The sequence below is a fragment of the Kogia breviceps genome, chromosome 1 (genome assembly GCF_026419965.1).
Source record: "Kogia breviceps isolate mKogBre1 chromosome 1, mKogBre1 haplotype 1, whole genome shotgun sequence".
NCBI classification, from domain to species: Eukaryota; Metazoa; Chordata; class Mammalia; order Artiodactyla; family Physeteridae; genus Kogia; species Kogia breviceps.
The window spans coordinates 14,052,014-14,078,612 of NC_081310.1; the positions used below are offsets into that span (position 1 = coordinate 14,052,014).

Below are 26,599 nucleotides of genomic sequence, written 5' to 3' on the forward strand. Positions count from 1 at the left end.
TGTTTGCTCAGTTTGGAGGAGGGTGGATGAGGAAGTGGCTATAAAGGGGCCAGTGTGAAGAAATATTCTGACTGACATAATGGAACAGTGTTATATCTTAATTGTAGTGGTGTTCATATGTTTGACAAGTTCATATGTACTTGTCAAAATTCGTAAAACTGTGAAGCAAAAAAGAGTGTATTTTACTGTATGTAAATTAAAAAACAAAATAAAAAAATTAAGAGAATAATTAAAAAGTAAATTTAGGAAACCCAGAATCTTTTTGGAAGTTTAATTCATTGTTAAAACTAGGCAGTTCTCTTCACATTCTTGTCAGTTTTTACAGAATCTATATTTTTTTTCTCTTCACCTGTCTTAAATTGCCTCTCTGCTAATCCAAAACAATATCAGTTGATATCTGACTGAGTATGGAATTGATAAGACAGAAATGTTCTTTTTTTAATTCAGAATTCGAAGGCATTGTTTTCTTAGCAATGAATGTTGCTGTTTATAGTCTGATAATGCCATTCAAATTCCCAATGCAGTATGTACACTATCTGTCTTTTCCTCCTGTTAGTTTTTTGGATGTGCTTTTTTTAACCTGGTATTTTGAAATTTCCTGATGATATTCCTTTATTGGCTCTTATTTCAATCATTGTGCTAGTATCTATAGTAGCTTTTAATCTACATACTGGTATCTTTGGTTCTGGGATATTGTCTTTTCCTTTTTTTGGTGGGGGGGGGCATATTTTCTTGTCATTTTTCTTTGATTATTTTCCCCCTTCTTTTTCCTCTGTTCTCTCTTTCTGGAACTCTTATTATCCAAATATTTGATTTCCTGGATTTTAAAATTTTTTCTTAAAAATTTCATTTGTATTAACATATTTGCTTTTCATTGCACTTTCAGAGACTTTACCTTAAATTTCCAATTCAGCTCTCACACTGTTAATTTCCATGAGGTACTCCCCCCCACCCCTTACATCCTGCTTTACTTTGATTCTTTTTTCTAAGTAGGATTTTTTGGTGTTGTTTTATAGATAGAGGATGTCTTTTTATCCCTCGAAGATTGTTATGGATTTTTTTCCTCATCCTGCATTGTCCCTGTGTCTATTGAATTATTCCTCTGTTTTAATTTTGTTTCTTTTCATCTTTGAGATTAAAAAAAGATGACTAGAAGCTTTATATTGTATATGAGTGAGGCTTGTTGACTGATGTACTTTACTACTGTGTGACCAGGTGGTTAGCTACCTTTTCTGTTAGATGATCCCTATCTGCTAGTTCCTGGAAGTATTTTATTTGGAGTCATTCAAACTTTTCCAGAGAAGAATGCCCTTCCTGTATGGAAACATTTATGACTAGATATTTGTTTCTAAAAACAGAGCTGGGGAAAGCCACTGAGGTGCCATCATTCTAATTGTAGTCTACCACTTTAACATGATTTTTACCTTTGCCCCTCATCCCAGATTTCCACTGTGCCTAGTAGCCCTAATTCCTAAATACCTCTGTTCAGTTTCTTGAGAAAAAATATCTAATCTCCTGGTGATGGAATATGCCACATGGAGGAAGAGAAATAGACACATGGATGAATAATACAGAGGTAGGCAACCTTGCATTCTGTAATGGCTAATTTTATGTGTTAACTTGACTGGGCCACAAGGTGCCCAGACATTTGGCTAAACATAATTTCTGGGTGTACCTGCAAGGTTGTTTCTGATGAGATTAGCATTTGAATCTGTGGACTCAGTAAAGCAGATTGCTCTCCATAATGTAGGTGGGCATATCACCCATTCAGTTGAGGGTCTGAGTGGAATGAAAAGGTGAAGGAAGGGAGAATTTCCTCTCTCTGCCTGACTACCTGATCTAATCAGTCTTCTCTCACTCTCAGACTTGGACTGGGATTTATATCATTGGCACCTGTAATTCTGAAAACTGTGGACCTGGGCTGGGACTACACCCCCAGCTTTCCCGAGTCTTCACTTTTTGTTTTGTTTCTCTGGAGAACCCTGACTAATTACAGATCCCAACCACTCTTTTTTAAACTATCAGCTTTGAACTTTACCCCATCTCCTCTTCTTCACAATTCTGAAAGCTTGTTAAGTGCTCAGCCACTGAGGTTCTCGGCAGAGCAAATTAGTTTGTTTTGTGTCATTATTTCCCTCTGCCAACCAACACTTTGGTTGCAAATTTTGCCACTGTACAAAGTCATCTGCCTCTCCCTGCCAAACACTACTTTCAAAAATTGTGTTAAAATCTCTCTTCTGTTACTGTCAACTGCTTTGTTATTTTCCTTGCTCTTGTTGTATACCCTTTTTAATGTTTTTGCCACCAATTTACTATATTTGGGGATAAGCAGTCTTTAATCACAACTAAAAAATATTTTTTCTCTGTTATCATCTGCAAGCATCTTCTTAAAAAATATCTTAGAAGCAGAGAAACATATGGGTATTTGCTCAATTTCTAAAAGAGCTTGCATATTATTTTTAGCTACATGTAAATATGTAATCTAAGACATATTCCCTTATGCCATTCACCTGAGCTTGAGTCACAGGGATGCTAACAGGCAAGAAATGTGACAACATCCACCCACCTACCTATACTTCTTCCTTGAGTTCTTTAAGAACGAACTCCAATGTCACATCTTTCATGATGCCTTCACTGATAATCATGGGTAGAGCTTGGCATTTTTTTATGCACTTCTTGAACATTATAAACTTCTGTTGTAGTGTTTCTCACACCGTTCTATAAATATTTGTTTAGGGCAGTGTCTCCCACAGTAGACTAGAACTGTGAAAATTTAGAACCATGTCTTCTATTTCTTTGTATTACTTTCACTTCTTATATTATTATACCCACAAGTGTGTTTGCTTAAAAATTAAATAAAGCTTTTTGGAATCCCTTAAACTTGACCATTTTCCCCCTACAAGGTAGGCAATCCTGTGGACTGGTGGGCAAAATCTGCTGAGGGAATTATCAATTAATTAACATATCCTACATTAGATAGATATCATCATGTGTTTTATAGATGTACTCAAGAAAACAAGATATGACTTTCGCTCCGAACATCTAAGAATACAATTACTTGAGTTTTTCTAATTATTTTAATCACTAGTTCCCCAAATCAGTACAGATACTTTTGAACTGATTAACAAAAAAAGACCTAGAAATTTCAATACGTCATAAAGGAATCCTTCAGAATTGAAATATTTTATAAGAGTTTGATTATTTTAGCCATTGTGCATGTGTGTACATGGGGTGTGTGTAGGTGTGTATGTGTGTGTAGATGAAGGGTGATTCATTTGGTTGGGGCAAAAATATGATGTGGGAATACTTAGGTTTCTTTCTCTAGCCTTGACTTGATACAGAGAGATGAAAACTTACTATCACTTTTGGCTTGGGGAACTTGATGTTAAATCTTTTTCTTCTTATTGCTATTATGAATTGAAAAGAGGCTCACTTTCAAACTATGGTCACTGCTCAGCAACAAAAGTATACAGAAAAATAAAGGGATTCTATGAAGAATCTGATAAAATTGGTAACAGTTATCCAATAATTTATCTCCTGCAATTATTTTAGAGATGTTTCTAGCTTTAGGGGAATCTGATATCTCTAAATCTAATTTTTTCAAAGAGATTAAGTTAGAAGGTAGTCATTCTAGTTAAAGTTGTATTATTTGCCTCACGAAAGGATTTACTGAAGGACAACTTTTCCATGCAGTTCCGCATTTGTTCACAGATTACTGAGTAAAAGGAAGTGAAGCTGGGCAATCAGGGTTATCAAAGCTTAAATGTTAGGGGACGTGTCTATTGAAGATCAATACCTAATAATATCAAACATTTGATTTACACACATGGTAATCTACTAAATGAGATTGTCATGGCTGGGATGATACCTTTGATTTTTATTTTCATTGTTTATGATCAGTTCTTTAGATTAATTGACAAAAACATTGTACCTTGAAGTGATGCCATGAATTGTGGGAGCTGGTATATCACTTGGACTATCTTCCATGGTGGTGATTTGGGTTCCATTGCTTTTCACACAGGCATATTTTGTGCAGACTTCAACCTGCAAATGTTAGTTTAGAAAAGAATTATTGCAAATACTTTCAAAATACAGATTGCAGATGGACTGAACCTCACCCACCCTCATTTCACAGGAGTCTCTTATAGTTCTCTACAGCATCTTAGGGTTTAATCAATCTTAATTTTTTATGTTAATTGAGTCTGGTGGGAAAGGTCAAAATAAAGCACAGAAATGAGCTCAGAACAATTGATCTAGTGATTCAAATGGTGAGGTTTAGTTTCTGGTTCCAACCATTCAGAAAGAGACAGACATATTCATCTATTTGGAGCACAGTTAAGGAAGGGAGGATGTTTAGGTGACAGTTGGCAAGCATAATATGTTATCACTGCTTACTGCTCTCTGGATCTATAACAAGATAGGGTAATGATGATATCGTCTGGAAGTCTTGACACTTTATAGCAAATAGCCTCAATGCTAATGTCTAATGGAAGAAAAATGAGGTCTAGGGAAGATTTCCAATATGGCTGAGCTATTTTATAGCCATTTGTTCCAGCTGCAATTGTATTTTTACCTTAATCACAGCAGAAACTCATCACTCACCCTTTAATTCTGCCACCTAATCTGAATTAAAACCGAGGAGGGTGGAATAACTAAAGATTAGAAATCAGGTTCATCAAGCACCAGTAACACAGAAGGAACATATTCAACAAGAGGGGGGAGAGACAGATGAACATACAGGAGGTTGCTCGTGGACAATCTACAAAGCGACACCCTTCTGTTCTCCATTAATGTCTAAACCAAAGAGGAACTGCACTTTTTCCAATGCTAATTTACTTTCAGCATTTAATACATAAATGGAGGATACTAGATACTGATGAATCTTAAACACTAATCCTGAGCCTTTAAGCAACACAGTTCTTTGAATTTCAACTGGCATTTGAGGAACGACAAATGCACTATTTGTTATAGTTAGTAGCTGCGTCGCTTTGTTCATGGGGCAGTTTGCACCTAAATGGGAGTTTTTATAATGCTGTTGTGTGATTTATTTATGCCACATAGCATTTTGAGCTAATATTTAGTAGATATTTAAACACTGTCAAGGCTGTTTACTCTGAATATGTCCAATGAAACCTCAGACAACTTACAGGCAGATGAACTTAAAATATGCTTGCCATAATAGAATTAAGGACAATAAAACTTCATGCATATTGGGCAATATTTGACTATATGATGCATAGTGAGATAACTCAAAATCGACTCAACTGAATCTTTTATATGCCAAATATTATGATGGGTACTTGCACAGATAATTTTATTGAATCTTTACAACTCCACGTTCAGAAGTTTGTAAATGGAGGGGTCAGAGAAATCAGGGAATGTGATCAAGCTGATAAGATATGAAATATCTGATTCGGCTTTACTGTACCCTACTGTCTTATTATCTAAATAATAAGCATAGCTTTAAGTTCTAAACTTAAGTGTATTTAAATGATTCTCCAGAAAGCTTTTACTTTGACTTTACAGAGATGTGTCAATATTTTCACTTCCTTGATAATGCAATATTCCAAGTCTCCATCTTTGGGGCATAAAAAGAGGTAAAACTGAATTTAAAATGGAAATGCTTATTCCCTTTTAAAAGGGATATGTAAAATGATTCATTCAAAAAAGCAGATGCTTTGGTGCATCTACATGTCTGCTTTAAAATCAGTGGCTATTTTACAGATGCGGTTAGTATAGAGAATCTTAGTTTTAAAGTATTAGGCATATCAGTTAAGTGCATATTTTAAATGGAGCCAAATCATCCTTGACATCAGAAATAAAAATCTTTGAAATTTTATATTCAAATTTCCAGTAATGCAACAACTATTTCGAGTGCAGCATTTCTGGACTGCGAGGATCTTCACAAAAATACAGTTATTAAGAATAAGAACATCTTATAACAAAGTTTAAGTATTAGGTTCTAATTTGGTCTTTTGTCTCCCCATCTGTTTTCATGTCCCAAACTGGATCACAATGCACTCTCCTCAGGCCATTAGTGACTCAAACCAATAGGTCTGAGTGAAGCCTGTCAGAGTAGAACATGCCTGGAATGTTTACATGTCAACTCTTGCTCTATGGTTGGAAGGCTGATGCTGGATATGCATCCACAGCATCCAGTGATCTCACCCCCAGGATGTATTTTGAGTCCTATAAAGCAAATGAATAAGCTGCCTTTCAAGGGCTCAGTTGGCTTTCTCCACCAGGGTCCCAAAGAGGAAAATACAGCAAATCCTTCATCACCTTCCTATGCTAACCTTGTTCATAAAGTTATATTTCTATTTATTTTGAATGTGATTTTCATTTTATAATGTGATTGATGAGCTACACATATACATAGATTCACTCTAAGAGTCATGAACAAAAATATCAGTCCACTGTTCCAGGCTAAGGTAACTCAGGTGGGTAGATGGGAATCATGGAATATAATGAAAAATCATCAATGTACATTTCTTCTTTTATGAAATATCTTTTTATGTCATTTTCTTAGGAAGCTAGGCCAAGTAGTGGAGAGGTTAATGCATTTGTTGTAGCCAGATGTTTACGTATGTTTCACCTTCAAATGTGTGGGAAAGAAGGGGCTGGGAAAATGTTCACTTAATGAACAGAGCCAGTGAAGTTTTCTGTGGTCAAATACAACTTCCACACTTAATATCTTCTGAAAAATATTTTAAAAGCTCTTATAAATTTTAGAAGGAGCATAGTTTATTTAAAAATTTACCAAATGGTAACCCTTCTCTATAAACTCTGAGCTTCTGAAAAATTTTGTTTTTATCATTAATTTTTGCATTTGGCCTTATCTTTTATATCCTAGTGCTCTGACAAGATTTCCAATTCCTTGAAGATAAGTTCCTTGTTTTATATGACTTAATATTCTTTATATTTTTCTACTTTTAAGATCAGTAGATCTCAAAGAGATCTAGGAGTTGGCTCTCAAATGGTCAATGCACTCTCTGAAATTGCATGTTAACTTTTGTCATATAAACATCAAAATATACACATTTTTCTAGGGCAGTGTGCACTGACTTCAACAGATTCTCAAAGAGGCCCAAGGGCAAAAATCTTAAATACAATTGCTTTCATATAGGTGAGGATCATTGAACATTTGTTGAAGGATGAACAGATATATTTCTTTCATCCTCAGATAAAATCTTTTAAATATTTTTCATCTGCCATACTTTCATTTATTTTTGTTATTGGTGTTGGGTTCAGAATCAGAGTGCTAGAGGGGGATAGAATGTTTTAAGTCATCTAGTCCTTTGCTCTTACAAAAGAGACAATCAACACCGAGAGGTTACATAACTTGCCTAAAGTTATTACATTTAGTAAGTAGCAGAAATAGGAGTAGAAAGAATATCTCCACAGTTATAGGCTAATTCTGGTTTTGTTATCAGTTAAAGAACCAGGAAAAAGGCAAGCTGCTTGGCAAGACTGACTGCAAACACATGATGTGCTTCCTTTTGCCGGTGACAATATCATCACCATCCTCATCGCCATCACTTTCCACAGTCCCATTATCCCCTCTCCAGTGACTCGTGTGTTTGCCCGCAGCAAACAGATTTAATCCAGATCAATTTCCCTCTTTTCTCGCCCCTTCCCCACCAAATAAATCATGTGTAACCAAGATGGAAGGTATCCACTAAGAGACATAACCCAGCATGTTTTATTTAACACACCCATAAGCTTAACCTTCAAAAACACAACGTTCTAACCTGAATGTCATAGATCATTAAGGGAGACAGGTCTCTCAGAATGAAAGACCCAGGCACCTTTATTCCAGTCTTGTAGAGCTGATTATTTACATAGACAGAATATTCAGTGACAATGCCATTTGGGTTTGAAGGAGCTGTCCAGATGACACGTACAGCTGTACTGTTGATGATGACAACCTCTGGAGGAAGCATGCCCTGAGGCTCTGGAATTAAAGGAAGAAACTGAATAAACTCCAGCTGCCGCTGAAAAAGCACTTGTTAAACTAAATGCCGATTAGTATTTAGGTTGAGTGAAGGGTTTGTTGCTTATCTGCTTTCCTCTGATGAAGTTATCACAGTCTGTAGTCCTCTGTAAATTGGCTTATTATACTCTCAGTTAGAAACCATGAGAATTGGTGGTAAAATGCTTTATACCACCAGCGTAGTGCTAATCTTCAATACTATGTGACCAGTGGGATAGGATGATAAATTATTCATCTGCACCACGAACACATACCTATTATTTGTCTCTTTTCCCATCCCTGCACTCCTCCAAACCTCTCAGGGAAGAAAAAAAAAAAAAAAAAAAAGAAAGAAAATTTGCTCCTTAAGCAAAAAAATATATATAACTCAAATATATCGAGGCTGGTGGAACGTGAAAAATCATTTGATGTTACTCGCTTGAACTCAAGCAATATGAAGCAATAATGCAATATTGTCATTATGTAAATGATTTGGAATGTTGATTACCATAGGTAATGATGAAATCTAACATTAGGAAAAAAAATCTTGCTTGGCGTTAAATTATACAATTATTCAAGCATGTCAGAAATAACTATGCAAAGACCTATTTTTATCATAAGAGCCCATCTTAACTAGTTGAAAAACTGTCCTTGTGATCCATTCTACTTTATAAACAAAAGGTGTCAACCTTTGGCACCACGAAGGAAAATGGGTTCCACACTTAAAGTGCTCTGTTAATGACCTGGAACGCTTGCTTGGAGGTAATGATATTATAATGTTTATAATGAGACTTTAGAAAGCCAAAAAGATTAGAAAGACCATTCCAAACACATTTCAGATTCACAAGTTGCTTCCCTTGCTTCCAACGCCTTGCTAACTGACTTCCAAATGAGTCACAGGCAGTTTTTCTCAGTGGCTGAACTTCCACCTACCATTTCTGGTGACTCAGGGAGGGCCCTCACTGTGCTTGGCTGTCGTTGTGAATCGCATCCTGCTTCTGAGAGCAATTCTTTAAAAAAAAATGTTTCTAAATGTCACCATGTATTGATGTGAACTCAGCTCCCAACTAAGCATACACTGAAAAGAACAGGAACAAACTGGGCTAATATCCCATGATTGGAGCCTTGTGTCGCTGTCTCCACGGGACCACTTATTGATCTGCCACTTGACGACAGCCAGCACTTAAGCATTTTAGCTCCGACCCCCTTCCCTCCAACACCGGAAATTTTATAATGGAAGGATGACTGATCTCAGCCTCAGCGAGAATCAATCAATTTCATTCGCATCTCTGAAGCCGAGCATCCCTTGAAATCTGGACTCACCGCCGTCGCAAGTGGTTGCATGCAGCACTTCACTGTTAATGCTGGCAACTCCGTTGAAAACAGAGATAAAAATCCGATACTCTGTGTTTGGATTCAAGTGGCCAATGACATGAGAGTTTACATCTGGGAGGAGTTTTCGAGATTCATTGGCGGTAGCAGAACTCCAAAAAAGTGTATAATGTTCAACATCACCTTGTAGGTCTTGAAAAGCTGTTAACAATTAACACAGGACACTGTAAATGTAGCTGATATAAAAGGGTCTCGGGGGGGGGGGCGGGGAGGGAAAGACAGAGAATACACTCTATCATTAGCTACTCTTAGAATGAGAAAAGGGAAAGCTTATGGAATTTTCCTTAGAGGGGTGCTGGGTTTTACCTTTTTTAAACAAAGGTGATTCCACCCCCATCTCATAATTCATTGCACAGAGTCTTAACTTCACAGGAAAATAAACTTTTAAATATTTTAATTATGCTATTGGACGGGCCAAAAAGTTCGTTCGGTTAATGAATACATTGTTCAATAAAGTTCTTGGTGAAAATGAAAACTGTGTCTTCTATTTTCACTTAAAACCAAATGAACTTCTGGGCCAACCTGATATTTATAAGTATGCAACTAATCTTCAAAACTTTGATATAACACTTATGAAAGGAAATTGAGTAAAATTAAAATATGCAGTACAGGGAAAAACGTCTGTTCATAAGTAATAGTTCTAGAGAGAACTCTATGCTAATACAAATGAGGGCATGTCCTGACACAGATTCTAAAACTTGAGGAATGTTTTCTCTTGCTAACAAAATCTGCTAACTGATACCTGGAAGAATGTTTAGACAGATACCCTGTTATGTGCACTGTTGATGTGGCAGAGTGAAGTAGTATGCTCTCCTTAAAGATTCACTCAGTAGGATCCTAGGATGATATCTGAATTTTGATCAAGGCTCCCATCCTTTTCTCCTAGTTCACTGTTGTCTGTATGATGTAGACAAGCTCTTAAAGGATGCCAAAATCAATCGCTTACTGTCTCACAAATATAACTCATCAATTCCTCAGCCCTTGTCCTTTCAAAGACGAGTTTGTTGTTTTCTTTTTCCTTGCACCCAATTTCTCCATTCTTGCACTAAGTTCTTCTCATGATTTTCCTATTAGGATGTTTTAAAAAGAAGACACACAACACTCAGATTTTCTTAGGGAGAAAATAGTATACTGCTCTGCTTCCATTAGCATTATTTTTGAAGACCTTAAGCAGGATCTATTACCCTGATTTGTGTTAGGGTTGGGGGTTGGAGTTTTGTATGTAAAAGCTCCTAAAATTGTATGTAAAAGCTTGTGTTAACACTGGTCTGCAGCACTAAGCAAGGATGGGGAGGGAAAGGTGGCATTTCTCTTTATGGTTATTGAAGTACAGTGTCTCTAATATGTGAGATCCTGCCGTATGGCCATGCAGAGGAATATGGTTTTGGGAACTGCATGACTTTCTTTTAAGGACCCCTGTTCATTAAGATCTTGGGGGGGTCTTACATCAAAACTGAATGCTGGTTTGATTTTTATTTTTTGTCTGTTTCCTGAGCACACTACCACTTTGGCCTGACATCCAGCAATAGTTAAAAACGTTTGGTATGCCAGTATAGTTGAAAGAGTTTATAGTAAGAGATCTTTAGCAACTACTTTGGAAAACTCTGGGGATTGAGATGTCTCTTTTCTCTGATGTCACAAAACGTAAGCACCTTTAATAATGAGGTCATTATAATGCATTGTCAGGAACTGGCTATTAGTGTCCATTGATACTTTCCCAAATGATAATATTTGTCGAGTACAGCAAAGTCACTGGTTCTGTGAGGGCAAAAGTTCCTTCTATCATTAGAATTATTTTCTGCTGCCCTACAGTATGATTCCTCATTAACTTATGACAGCTAAGATATAATAGAAAGTCTGCTAGATTTGAAGTTCTTGGTGTATTTTAGTTTGTTACATGAGCACGCCGGTTAGAAATTCAAGTCCTAAAGATATAGTATTAATGAAATGCTTTCAAATTCTACTCAGAAATATAAAGGGATTTTACTAGGGTTAAATGTGCCTGATATCTCTTCTGTCAAGTTCCAAGGAGTGGACCTGTGTATATACACTGAAAATATTGGGGCTAGCACCATACGTTCAAGATGAGCAAAGATCATATGACAACATCTGGATGAAATGTCATTAAATGTCTATTCTTAGCCATGCGCCATACATCAACCCCCTGAAATAGAACAGAATCTGTTGTCCCAAAGAAGAAAGGAAAAGATGGGGTTCAGTTCCACCACTTCCGTCTTACTCTACGGGATGAGACTCTTCTAACCAGAAACAAGCAGCATCTCTAGGCAACATTGGCCCGGTTTCTGCACTGCCCTGCCTCCCGCCATCTGCTTCAACATTCCTCTTTCTTCCTTCATTGACGTTACAGTGCGGAGTCCAAAACACAGAAAAACAGTAGAAACACATTACATAGATTAAATGATCTTCATAGTCCTAGTCATATTGTGAGAAGTTCAGGGAGCAGTACATGCAAAGGCGTGTCCTTTTACTTGTTCAAACAAGGTTTTCAAATTTCAGTGGGCTCTAAGTCAGTGAACCGGCTAAGAAACAGAAGATACATCCTCAGTTCCACTGGCCAACACACAATTCAAGGTTGCTGACCTTGAGGAACGCTGTTAGAATGGAAATAGCTGAAATAAGGAGACGTGCAAATTTCACCCTCCCTGTGGATTGGTAAAAACTGGACCTGAATATATTTCTCTTTTTGAAAAGACAAAAACATGAATTACAAGAGTTCTTGATAGCATACGGGAAACACTGTCTAGAACCTCCAAAAGTAGAATTTGTTTTTCATATACTACTTCTATACAAATAAGATGAAAGCTTTATAAAACATTTGCATGGTGTTTTTTAAAATAACAAAAGGGACATGCCTTTGTGCAAAAGATGCTCTAGGAAAACAGGTGACTGTTTTATGGAAAGATAGACATGAAGACATGAAGATATTAAATGACCTTCTTAAATAATAAAGGAAAGTAAGGAAACATAAAAAACAATGGCAGTGGGGCTTCCCTGGTGGCGCAGTGGTTGAGAGTCCACCTGCCGATGCAGGGGACACGGGTTCGTGTCCCGGTCCGGGAAGATCCCACATGCCGCGTAGCGGCTGGGCCCGTGAGCCATGGCCGCTGAGCCTGCGCGTCCGGAGCCTGTGCTCCGCAACGGGAGAGGCCACAACAGTGAGAGGCCCGCATACCGGAAAAAAAAAAAAAAAAAAAAAAAAATCAGTACAGAAAAGTTGTGGTAAAAATCCCTGGCACTCACCGATACCCATGTGTCTCTCTTCTTGTCAAAGAGGTAGACTACATTTCCTGGGCTCCTTGCATCTGGGTGAGGTCATGTGGCCAGTTTGTGCCATTTTTGGACCGAGATGTTAAAGACCAATTGACCATCTCTGATTGTCTCTAGTTTTCCCAGCAAGAGAAGGACCTCAAGGCCTGAAGGAATATGGATGCACAGCATGGAAAGAGCCAAGGTCCTTAAATGACTCAGGATAGTTTAGAAAGGAAAAAGGAAGAGATATAGATAAAAGTCCAAGTTTTGGTCTTGGGTCTTGTGTGAATCCTAGGAATCCAATGAAAACTTAGGAGTAATTATGGGATGGAGGATTTGAAAGGTATTGTTTCACTTGAGACTTCTTGAGTTTGAAGTGTTTTTGTGGCCACCAGGTTTACTTCAAAATTAAAGTGTGAATATCTGAAGTAGAGTTATACATATACTTTGGAGTTAAGCTATGAATACTAACTTGTGTCTGAAGCAGCAGGATGGCATGAGGATTTCCTACGAGAGACTATGTTAAATATGTGTACATTGGGAAATATTTCTCAGTTATTCTAATCCTGTTCTCAGTAACCCATATTTTATAGACCACAGACATTTATAAGTAGGTGTTGCTCTAACTGTAGCATATCAGGTCAACCTCAGTGAGTTGAAGAAGAGGGTTATAAACTTTGGATAAAATATTTGCTATTAAATGACATTTTTGCTGCTGCTCTCCATGTACAGGTAGGAAATGTGGTCTTAGGCACAGAAAATTTTCAAATCTAGAACAAGCCCCTCTCCTTGGTAATGGATTTCCAAATAATTTAAAACAGTTATTAGATGGGCTGGTTGAAAGTCCTCTTGCAAAAGGATTATACTCTGTATACGCTGTCGGATTATTTTTACAGATTGTTATTAATATCAGTTATGTCCTCTAGATCTTTATCATCTAGATCAGGGGTCAATAAACTCATGATTTTACCATGAGTAAAATCTGTCCTGTTGGCCAAATCTGGTCTGCCACCTCTTTGCATATAACCTGTGAGCTAAGAATGGTTTTTACACTTTTAAATTGTTGGGGAAAAAAAAATCAAAAGAATAATAGTGTTTCACGACACGTGAAAATCAAATCTCAGTGTCCATAATATATTTTTATTGGAACACAGTCATGCTTGTTGAAGAGTTATCTATTGCTGTTTTTATGCTACAATGGCAAAGTTGAGTAGTTACAACAGAGAATGTATATTGCCTGCAAAACCTAAAGTATTTACTCTCTGGGCCTTTACAAAAAAGTTTGGGGCCCTGATCTAGAGCAATTACAGCAAACCATACCATTTAATAGGTCTCCTAATTGACTTGTCTAGGATTGAATTCTGCAGCAGGTTCAATGGGTGGTAACTTTGTTCCAATATAGAAACTTGGAAGGACCCTATTAAGGCTATTTTATAATAGAAGTGTTTCTCTTGCTCACAGATTCTCAAATTAGAGTCCAGTCCCCCACGTTCTATTGTGCAGAGTTCTGTGTCATCAACTTAGCACTTCTTGGAAAACTTGAACTTATCACAACTACTTCTTAAGAAAAGTTTTACTCTGCCTGAGGGTAAAACTGCTCATATGAAGAAGTGGGAAGAGTCTCTTCAGCTATGATCCAAGCCACGCTCCTTATTTTTCCCAGCAAGATATCAGATGCCTTCGATCTAGTTTATGCAACTAAAACAAATACCTGCATTTTGGAACCCACCCTGCCCGCAGCTCCTTTAGCCTCTCATTGTGTTCCAGCTCCTTTCAATCAATAACCTTCCAGAGAAAACTGTATTTAAAGGAAATGTATATGAAATGTGTTAATTATTCATCATTCTATACTTGGCCATGGAAACAGGACAGATCATTCCTGCTCTTAAAGTGAACTGATACGGGCAAACAGGGACAGAGTTAGTTAGCTAAGCTACTGTAACCAAGAAGCCCTTAAATAAAGTGACTTAAATACAATAAATGTTCATCTGTATCTCACACAATAGCTTCAAAGTAAGTGAATCAGATTGTGCTCTGCATGGTCATTCAAGAACCCAGGTTCTGGGCTTCCCTGGTGGCGCAGTGGTTGAGAGTCCGCCTGCCGATGCAGGGGACGCGGGTTCGTGCCCCGGTCCGGGAGGATCCCACGTGCCGCGGAGCGGCTGGGCCCGTGAGCCGTGGCCGCTGAGCCTGTGCTCCGCAACGGGAGAGGCCACAACAGTGAGAGGCCCGCCTAGCACAAAAAAAAAAAAAAAAAAAAAAAAAAAAAAAAAAGAACCCAGGTTCTTTCTCTTACGTGGCTTTGGATCTCTTAGGGTGTTGGCCATGCCTGCAGAGTTGAAACTGAGACCACTGCAGCATCCACAGTCTAGTCCAGGGAGAGGATGAAAAGAGAACAGATAGGCATGTACCTAGTGTTTTGTGGTTATGACCCCAAAAGACTCATATTTCTTTTCACATTCTGTTGGCAGAAATACAGTCACGTGGCCACAACTAACTACAAAGGAGGCTAGTAAAGGTAGTCTAGATTGGTGGACATGGGGCACCATCACTAAAAGGAAAAGGGGAGTTAGCAGTGGTTAGTAGTTTTACCTTCTACTCAAGTCAGGTAATTATAAAGTGAGATTTGGTCTTTATCCATCTTCAGCTTACTGTAGACATGCTTTTACCTGAATGCTTTGCAAAATTATGTCCCAATTTTTTATTAGAAATGGCTTCACTAATAACCTATAATGAAAAAGAATCTATCTATCTATCTATCTATCTGAATCACTTTGCTGTACACCTGAAACTAATACAACATTGTAAATCAACTATACATCTATATAGTTTATTTTGAAAAAAAAAAAGACTCTAAATGATTGACATAAAACAAAACCCAAAGCAAGCAAACAAAAGAAATGGCTCCCCAAGTTTTTTGGTAAAACGTTGTTGAAAGCACTGTAAACATTTTAGAGACAGAACAATACTTTATACCAATACTAAATGGTTACTAAGTGCTCAACATATTATTTCATCGTTATCAGCATATTTTAAGGCAGTTATTATTATTATCTCCATATTCTGAATTAGGAAACTAGGATATAGTGAAGTTAAGTGGCTTGTTTTATGTCATAGTGCTAGAAAATACTGCAACTGGGAGTCAAACATAAGTTTCCCTGATTCCAAAGCCTATTTTAAAAATTATTTCTTCATATGGCTTCACAGAGTTTTGTCACTTTTCTAGTTAGGAGAATTTAAAACACTGAGATGGATGGAATCACCAACAAGAGAGTTAGAGGGTGAAAATACTCAGGAATAACTTTGAGAAAGTCTTTGGTGGGGGGGTGGGATGAACTGGGAGATTGGGATTGACATATACACACTAATACGTATAAAATAGATAACTAATAAGAACCTGCTGTATAAAAAATAAATTAAAATTTTTTAAAAGTACTAGGGATGTAACATACACTATGATGATGATAGTTTAATATATAGGAAAATTGTTATATATGCTGTATAATATATAGGAAAATTGTTAAGAGAGCAGGTCGTAAACGTTCTCATCCTAAGGAAAAATATTTACTTTTTATTATATTTATATGAGATGATGGATGAGAACTAAACGTATTGTGGTAATCATTTTATAATATATGTAAATCAAACTTATACCTTAAGTATTTATACCTTAAATCAAACTGTATACCTTAAACTTATTCTGTGGTGTATGTCAATTATTTCTCAATAAAACTGTAAAAACTTAAAAAAAAGTTTTTAGGGGATGAGAATATGAGTAGCTGGTGACACAGGAGGGAGTATTTGAGTAAGGAGGGGTCATTTATGGACCCACTACCACAGAGAAACAGAATAGGATGGCACTAACAAGACAGCATTGGATTGGGTCATTATGAGAATGATTTCAAGATGACCAGATCAGTAGAATGCAAGGGAAGAAGGTCACATTACGGAAGGTGCACAAGTGAACAGGCAGAAAGCCAGCTGAAAAGGCGCGTCCAGTCTATTTGCTTTGGTAACTGGAGCGATGGGAGGGGAAGCAGAGGGGCAAGGTGAGCCAACGAGGGTGGCTGCTTTCAAAGGAGGTGAGATTTGGAATGATGTAGATGTATTGCCACCTGAACGAGGTAAGTTCCGACAAGTCAAAAATCCTTCTGGCTACAAAATCTACTGGTTTCTGGTTAAGAGAGCAAGATGAGGCTGATGCTTTTTTATGTGTGGATTTAAATTTTATGTGGATTAAAATTTTTAAAATGGTGATGCCTTCATACTTGACAAATTTTCTGGAGAGTTTAGTGAGATATTACAATACAGGAGTTATGTCATTAGTCTTTGTAGTACCAGGGCACAGGACAAAAAAGTCAGAAAAAAATGTCCTGGAAGGAAGAAGAAAGGAAAGGAAAAGAAAGGGAAGGGAAGGGAAGGGAAGGGGGGAAAGTAGAAGAGGAAAAGAGAAAGAGGAAAGATGGAAGAAAAAGAGGAAGGGGAAAGATGGACAAGGAGGAAGATATGATACAGGATGTGAACGTCTAAAGGTCAGGGGGAGCTCTTGACAGGTGGTCAAGTGGACAGCCCTTGGATGATATTTTCCATTTCCTCTTTTTCAGTTCCTTCCTCTCTCACCACCTCCAGTGTTTTCTTGCTCTTTTCCAGCTGTCAATGACCTCGTTAGCGAGGAGACCTCAGAAGCGGCACTGCCTTTCTACCCCCTTCCCTCATGGGCATTTTTCACCATTTATTTTAGAGTGAGCAGTCAAAATGGGAAGGATCTCACTAAATCACTCTTGACAAAGTGCTAATAACCATTAAGACAAAATGCAGGAGAAACAGTTGAAAATGGGATGCTTGAGCTCTAAGTCTGAGTGTGAGAGGTGCTACTGACTAGCTGTAATTCATGGTAAGTTATTAAGTGCCAGTTTCTAACTCCTAGGGCTGCATAAACAATTTAAGTGAAGGTATTTTTGTATCTTTTCTTATAAAGCTGGGATTTTCCCCCACTAATATCACTTATCTTCATGGTATTTCACTTAGGTCGAACTATTATGTTTTATTATGGAAAGCAGGGATAAGAACCTCAGGTCTATAGAGGGACCAGGAAGATAGGGAGGGTGCAGCCTGTACGTAAAGGGGAAACCAGGGCCAGCTGATTATTTTCCCTTCAGCAATGTGGGAACAGTTTCACCCAGTCACTGGGTTTTTCAGATCAATCCAAAATCATCATCTTTATGTGAAATCTTCTAATTGTTAAATGTTAGCAAAATATATATATTTTTCCAAATGCTGCTGGCAAAGCAATGCATGGAGGATGGGAGTAAATATGGTCCACGTGCTGCCAGTTTGTAATATTTGTCATAAAAATGAACCGAAAAGATGCAGGGATGATTTTCCTCACATGATATCAACACAGAGATGCAAACATTTAAAATGGGTGCTTCTAAAACTTGAATACCTATCTCTGTTAATCTGTGATTGGTAAACATGTACCAGAGGTATTTTGCTATCCAAATGGTGTGTCCACGTGGAGGGTCACAGTTAAGAAAGAATATGTTTTAAAAAATATAATTTATGGTTTTTAATAAGCAAATATTCATAAGCTTATTCATGACTTTCAACCTATAGTTTTGTGCCTTTTAGCACGTTAGACAAGGTCCAATTTTATCCTACAAATCAAGAAAACAACTGAAATTACACTTGCGCAAAAAAAGAGGTGGCCCCTTCACAGCAGAGTGACTAGTTAACTTACTTAGGATAGCAGGTTGCAGGAAGGAGGAAAATGATAACGCCACACACTTTCACAGAGCTGACCCTCTTCTGAGAGTTAAGCTTTGTGCTCACAAATAGTTATCCGAAAAATTTCTAAGGTATGAATGGAAATAACAGCCGATCGCATTACCTACATCCTGAAGGTCAGAGGTTCAGCTTACCAAGGTAATGAAACTTCAGTGAGCTGCTTCGGATCTATTAGGTTTGTCAGTTCTTATAAGCACGCTTACTTCAGGCATGCAATTATAACATAAAGGACCTATGCTGGTGATAATTCAGCCGCCGATCTTAACAGAAGTATTCAGATGTCAGATGCGGGGGAGGGCGTCCACCTTTCGGAGTAGGCTTTTAAGATGAATCAGGTATTGAGGGCGAAATAGAAAGAGGGAGATGAGGGAAAATATATTATACATAAAAATCCATCTCCAGATAAAAACTTTGTATTTTTTTCCCAGAGGTGTCTCAGAAGGTAATCATAAGCATCAATTAACTTATGTTCTTCCCTGTAAATGGCTCAAGAGATCCCAGTGGAGGTGACACAGATCATTAGAAATCTGCAACCTTACAAAAACCCTAGAGCGATAGTCTTTTGGTAAAACCGGCTTGTTTAGTGGCAATGTAGATCGACATAACCAGTACTAATTTTAATTTACAATTAATGTCACCTAACACTGGTTTTAATCAACAATTGATATAACATAAGAGGGGCAAATTCACTCAAGATGTTCTAAATGAAATAGGAAGCACTTCTCATCTTAAGCTATAACAAAACCAAAATCAGAAGGTTATGATTGTCCAAGCTGGAGTCATTTTACATCTTTTTATGCACTAGTCGATGATTATCCAAGTAGATACAGTTTACTTTTACAAAACGAATATTTTCATTGGGGATTTCCAAATCAGATATTTCTCAATATTTGGTAATAGTCTAGCAAGTTTTTTTTTTTTTTTTTTTTTTTTTTTTTGCGGTATGCGGGCCTCTCACTGCTGTGGCCTCTCCCGTTGCGGAGCACAGGCTCCGGACGCGCAGGCCTGGCGGCCATGGCTCACGGGCTTAGTTGCTCCGCGGCATGTGGGATCCTCCCGGACCAGGGCACGAACCCGTGTCCCCTGCATCGGCAGGCGGATTCTCAACCACTGCGCCACCAGGGAAGCCCGTCTAGCAAGTTTTGATTCAACTATTTGCCAGATCTCAAGTGATCCTTCTAAGAAGGATTACAATACCTAGTTCCACGATACAGTCAGTCTTGGATTTTTTCTGATTGTGATAATGGTTCACTACAAATTAACAGATCAGCTGGGAAATGCTACTCTACTGACCAACCAGATCTGAAATTTCAGTTATTGTGGTTTCTAAAGTTGCAGGAACAGATTATACCCATATGTGAGCTCTTCTAACTGCCTATAAAGTTGTGTTCTGAATGTGCCCAGGGTGAACCGCAGTGTTACTGAAGCAATAACGTCCAGGGATGGTGACCAGGCTTCCTTTTCCTGTATCAGGCTGGAATTCTGGCAGTTACCAGTGCTGAAGGCAATTCACTTGGAAAAAACCATCATACTTCTGCAATCCGAGTAAATGGATCTTGCTGATAAGTGATGAATTATGAGATGGGGGCAGAGCTCCCTGCAGAATAGTGCACAATATGATATCATTATCAAATTAGTATATGGACATTTCTATGACAACTGGTGTGACAAAAACTGCATTCCCCATCCAAAAGGAATGGAAGGAGGAAGAGAAGGCCCAAGAAGGATGGACAAGTAGGAGAGAGAACTTCCTTTGAGGAAGAACGGCACAGAGAACTTGGCTTTTTGTTTCTGTCATTTTTTTAATGTGTCCATTTTAAACTCGTTTTGGTGCGAACATGGGAAAGGGAAATAAAGATGTAAGAAGCTGACTTACTTGGTTTAGCCCATCTCACGTCTATGGCCGTGTGGTTGAGAACAATTGCAGTGAGGTTAGCTCCTCTCTCCGGAAGCCCGGCTAATGTGGTCACAGTTGCTTCTTGACTTGCTGTAAAACCCACACTGTTGTGTACGAAGACCTTATACGCATACGTTGTAAACCTAAAACGTTGTTTTTAAAAAACACATATATAAATTTATCTTTCCGGAAAGCAAACACATTTTCTTTTTCCTCACACAATACAGATTTTCCCCCATCGGATGCACCATTTTCTCCCCCCAGTACATTTTCTTTTTTCTTCCCTGCATAAAAAAGGTAGCATTATTTTTGCAACTCTCAAGCCTTAACCAGAGTGTTCAGAAAATATGTTATTAGCAATGCTAAGCAAATACTGCTATTTAAAACAAATGTGGTTTATCGTTTTGCTTATCCTTATTGTTTTCAGAAGTGCTGAGGATTATAGCTCAATTCAAGATGCAATTACGCATCTGGTAACCTGCCAGCTTTCTATCTGAATTCGATCCAGGGAGTTTTATGTTCTTCTTTTGGGAAACTCATCCATTTTCAAATATCAGAATCCCTCATCACCATTTTCTTCCTATACTTGTGCTTCCTTCCCATAATCTCATTGGCCGAGAGATAAACCCCTGAATTAAATCCTAAAACTGTGACCAAATACACAGCATTCTCCCACTGAGGGTTTTGCTATGGTGGGCTGTATTTTGCCATTATGAGAACATATTTACTTGAGTCAATATACTGGAAACTGAGCACTCCTTTTTTGGGAGGAGAAAACTGGACATGGTGATGTCATGGTGATGTCATATGTTAAATCAGTGATGGGCTAAAGCCACCGATTCCTCATCCTTTTTGGCTCTTTTGGGCAGAAGACTTTATCAGGTTTTCTTTTCTGGGTCAGACTGCCTGGGGAGGAAAATACTATTTACAGACACAGTCAAGCTTTGACTGGACAACAGCTTAGACCGAGAACTTGCTTAAACACATTGTACAACACATGACCCTCCCTGTGGCGCATCCAGTCCTCGGGGAAAACACTAGTCTCAGATCATCACCTTCTTTGGGTTTTAATAGATCATCAAGGATGCGTCACATCCAGCGCAGGGCCCAGGGAATTTGTCTCAGTAAGTCACAACTTATTAGTCATGACAAGCGAGGGAGGACGCCGTTTGCAGGGCTGTGCTAAATAACTTAGCCAAAATTACGTCAGGAGTTTTACAGCATTTTGCCACCACCCATGTAGAAGAGGTCCGCTTGCCTTACCTTGTTTCTCACTCATGGCCCAAAGGTATTTTTGCAGGGCTTGGCTTCAGCCACATTTAGGACGATGCTCTGCTTATGGGAGCTACAGGTAAAGAAGTAGTGATTTCCTTCCTTGAAGGTATTTATTTTCTATTTCCCCCCAAATAACTACTAGCAACAGATCTTCTACTTCTCTCTGCTTTACCCCCTCTCCTTGTGTCTTTCTTTCTTTTCTTTTGGTTTTGATGCTATAGTGGGTTGAATTGTGTCCCCCACAAAAGGTATGTTTAAGTCCTCACCCCTAGTCCCTGTGAATGTGACCTTATTTGAAAATAGGTGTAATCAAGTTAGCATGAGTTTATACTGGGTATGGGACAGGCCTAAATCGAAAGGACTGATATCTTTATGAAAGAAAGGAGAGGGAAATTTTGTTACAGAGACACAGACACACACAGGGAGAAGATACCTATGAGGAGTTGGGGGCAGAAATTGGCGTTATGCTGCCATAAACCAAGGAACAACTTTGGCCACCAGAAGTTTAAGAGGCAAGGAATGATTGTTTTCTAGAGGCTGTGGAGGGAACATAGTCCTGACAGTACTTTGATTCTGGCCTTTCAACTTCCAGGGCTGTAAGAGAATACATTTCTGTTGTCTGAAGCCACTCAGTTAGTTTACAACGGCCCTAGGAAACTCACACATGTGCTTTCTAGAGAGTGCTAAATAGTCTACACGACAATGGCAACTGAAAGATAATAATAACAGCATTTACTGAGTACTTAATATGTGTCAGGAATTTTCTATATGATTAACTCATTCATTCTTCACCATACTATTATAATACCTGCATTGAAAATGAGGAAAATAAGGCCTAAAGAGTTAAACCACTTATCCAAGTCATTGAACTAGTTAGTGGGAGAGGAAAGACTCAAACCTAGACAGTCTGATTCCAGAGGCTCCTCTTTTAACCATGATGCTATGCTGCCAGCATCGTAATGATGGTGGTGATGATAAAAATAATAACAAACACAATGGTCAGCTGATCCATCTACAGTTGGATGATGTCATATCACTGAGGCTTGACCTTTGACTTATTTTTCTGGCAAAGGGGAGAGGTTTTGGCTTACGCATCGAAACAGTCTCGCCAAATTTCCTTTGTGACCACTAGTATGAATGTGAAGGATGGTGAGTCGGGGTTAAGAGGGTAGCAAGTGTGTGACAGTCAAATGAAACACAGCTAATGGCTCACATGGGAACTGAACCAGTGACCTTGGCTTCATTAGTGCTCTCCCTGGGTAAAATACTTTTAATTGTGTTTTACTTCCCAAAATGGCTTAAAAGAAATTTAGCTAGACTCTGGATGCCTAATCTCTCCTTCAATATTTGAACTTTCCTTCCACATATTTACTCTGTGATAAATTTAGTAATTATGGCTTTAAAGTGATACCATTTTTGTGGTTCTTTATACAAGTGGAATTAAAAACATCAGGTGGCCCTGAAATGGTGAATTGTAAATAAGTTCTGCGGGGCCTTATTTCTTACTGTGATAAGCTATTTCATCATAGTTTAGGTATGGTGAAATGATACAATTTATGTCTGCATAGAAGAAATTTAAGTCATATAAGTACATATAACCGGAATGTCCATTTTTAAAGTACAGTTGCGCCTTGGTATCTGCGGGGCGATTGGTTCCAGGACCCCACGGACACCAAGATTTGAGGATGCTCAAGTCCCTTATATAAAATGGCATAGTATTTGCATATAACCTATGCACATTTTCTGTACTTTAAATCATCTCTAGATTACTTATAATACCTAATATAATGTAAATGCTACGTAATAGTTGAAATCACAATGTAAATGCTACGTAAATAGTCGCAGGCATGGAGCAAATTTCAATTTTACTTTTTGAAAGTTCCTGGAATTTTTTTCCCAAATATTTTTAATTCACAGTTGGTTGACTCGTGGATACAAAATCTGCAGATGCAGAGGGCTGACTGTAATATTAACATTTTAGAGTGAAAGATGACTTTAGAGTTTATCTGCTTTAAATAATGAAATATCTGCTACATTTTACAGATAAGAAACCTGAGACCCAGAGAAGTTAAGGCGCTTTGCCTAAGGTCACACAGCTAGTTAAAAGGATTAGGTGGGCCTCTAGTTTATTCATTTCTAATATTAAATTATTTCCACTGTTCACTATTATTTTATTGAATTGAGAAATCAGTAGGCCTTTCACTTGACGTCATGCATTTGTCTTTTGCATTTTCTTTAATTTTCACAGTTAAAATTTTAAGGAATAGGATCTTGAACTCCATTAAATAAACTAAAATGTACTGTTTTCATGACATCTGAAACCTAATCTTTTCAGTAAGTATATATACGTCTGACTACATGGGTCGGTATATATTTCACCAATTCATGTCAAAAAAGAAAATATTCGTTTGCTTAACGTATTTTGTTCATTTGCTCTAGTATATTGTTTTTCAGGTGGACTTGGGTGTTGATATCAGATGGGACATTCCATTTAGTTAATAATAAAATACTTTTAAGAGAAAAATGCTCCATCAGTTGAAATCATATACTCATGCAAAACATATGCATATCAATCAATATCTTCTCTAAATACTAATTGTGTTTCTTGGGTATATTTTGAAAAATGTACCATTTCAAACCCTGTAAGATGTAGCTTTTGAAATCTGCTAAGTGAATGAAAACTTATATTAAGTCTATACTGTAACCAGTAAAACCAACTGTTTGAAGGTCCATTTAGGAATACAAGGCTGTTACAATAGTTATCCTCTAATTGATTAATTTTTTTGAGACTGTTCTCCAGCCCTTCCTTTCATCCACACACAGAAAATGGTAAATTTGTTGTGTAATAGACATGACTCTGGTATTTCTTCCTTATAAAAGATCATATATATTAAAATCTTATTTATGGAACGAGACTCATTTCAAGGTTCAGTTGTTATTACTCGAATTAGAAAACTAGATTCTGTTTAGATGATAAAGTTTTTAATCTGTTTATTGACTAGATGCTTTTATAAATAAATGAATGGCTACTTCATAGTTCTTAAAGCATTCAGTCTCATAACTTTCAGGTCACATATAATTTGGTTGGCTAGTGCCACGAAAATCTACCCGTGCAATAGAGAAATGATCCTTACTGAAACTTAGAAAGATGTTTTTTTTCCTTACAAATTATATTGCTCTTTTATGTTTGATACATCATTACTTCATTCATTCATTAATTTGTTCATTCATTCAAAAAATATTTATTAGCACTAACAACATGCCAGATACTAAACATAGTGAATGTAATGTCTGTCCTACTGGAGTGTGTGTGTGTGTGTGTGTGTGTGTGTGTGTGTGTGTGTGTGTATGTGTATACTTATATACATATTTACAGATAAATGTTTTTAAGTGAGAACCTCTAAAACATATATTCATTTATTTCTTTTTCTTTCCACATACATCAGAGCATCTAATTTACCCTAATCTAGTCAGGAAGTCTTCACAGAGGAGATAACATTTGGGCTAGGTATTGATGACAGACAGTAATTTGGCCAGTGGAGACATTAATGTAGCCAGTAAGAAGCATTATTCAGGGCAAAATGTGTGGAAAGCTTGTACTTTGAAAGGGTCTGATATGTTTGGGGAACCAATAAAACCAATTCTTCAGTGCAGTTACAGAATGCCTCAGGTTATTTTAATCAGAATTAAAAATGTGTCAACTTTACTGATGTCCTAACAGAATTCATGAGTCAATATTGTCACCAATATAAATCATGCTTCTGAAAATGCAGGCTATTCAGTTCTGCCTTCTACTAACTCTTCTTCACATCCACCACAATCCAACACACGCTTGAGTACAACATTATACACCAGAGGATTTGAGAAACTTCTGATAGCATACTGTTCCTTACACCCTCAAATCCTTTTGTGGGAATAAATAAACAGGCAAACAAAAATGCAACACTGTTTCCACTGCTTAAATCTGTAATTGTTTAGATTTTCTATTGATGGTGGATACCTTTTCTTTTCCTCACTTATTTGTTGCTGAAAGATATTTTTTCCCCAAAAATGCTGCTGAAAATTTTTGCTTTTGGAAATTGAAGAGTAAAGATGATCAATCACCGTTGAAAGTTCTTATGATACTTTTTAGATTGTGAGTGAAAGTTGCAGCTGTCTATTCCTGTAGCTATCTGTACTTACACTACTAGTATGCAGCACCTAAAATAACTTTGCTGTGATTTCTGTCTTTGTTCTACTATATCATCAACATGAAAAAGAAATGCAAACAAATAAACTAGATTTCTTTCTTTCTTTTTTTTTTTGAAGAAAATATTAGGCAATGAAACCTCCTATGAAAAAATGCATCCTCCCAGATTGAGAGGTTCATTTTCTTTTTTGAGGTAAGTTTTTCATAGGATGACACTTAGAAAAGGACAGCGTGAAGTAAATTTAGAGCGATGAAAAAAGAGCACTTTGAAAGGGTCTACCATGACTCTACCATGTTAAATGTGAAACAGATATATTTTTGCTCATTTCGAATTAAGTACTTTGCTAGAAAATGGTACACCAATGCTGACGGAAGTTGGCTTTCATTTCTAGACCCAACTTTTACTCACATTATGGAATTAAGCTAGAAAATAACAGGCTCTACCTCATATTGGTGGTCATGGAAGAAAAGCCTTCCTTCGAACTCACCCTCCATGTTTATGAAGTTAATTTGTTTACTTAACAGCTACAACTTGAACATGTTTATGTTATAGGAACACGTGTCATGGAGCTGACCCGGTCTTTCCGTATTAGGAAAGCAGAAAATGTTACTTGTGCACATTTAATCTCATTACAAAGAAGGGGAATGAATGTCACACTCTTTTGAATATCATTCCCCAGAAACTATGTCCTCTTTCAGGGCTTGAAACATTTCATTTCTGTAGGTTAAAAAATCAGAATCTATGTCAGTAAGACTCAAACTTAGATTTTATAGTATATTTATCTTAAGCATCTAGACTTGAAAAGAGTCAAGTCCA

The 26,599-nt window shown here is 37.5% G+C and overlaps 1 protein-coding gene across 1 annotated transcript in view; it reads right to left on the reverse strand.

Annotated features, from left to right (window-relative positions):
• The window catches only part of USH2A (usherin), an 833,496-nt gene that overhangs the window by 236,498 nt on the left and 570,399 nt on the right, over positions 1-26,599 (reverse strand). Inside the window, exons 44-47 of the mRNA XM_059039022.2 lie at positions 20,298-20,461; positions 9,296-9,505; positions 7,752-7,954; positions 3,932-4,044 (exon numbers count right to left, since the gene is read on the reverse strand). Of these exons, the coding sequence (XP_058895005.1) occupies positions 3,932-4,044; positions 7,752-7,954; positions 9,296-9,505; positions 20,298-20,461 (690 nt within the window). The remainder of the gene's footprint in view (positions 1-3,931; positions 4,045-7,751; positions 7,955-9,295; positions 9,506-20,297; positions 20,462-26,599) is intronic.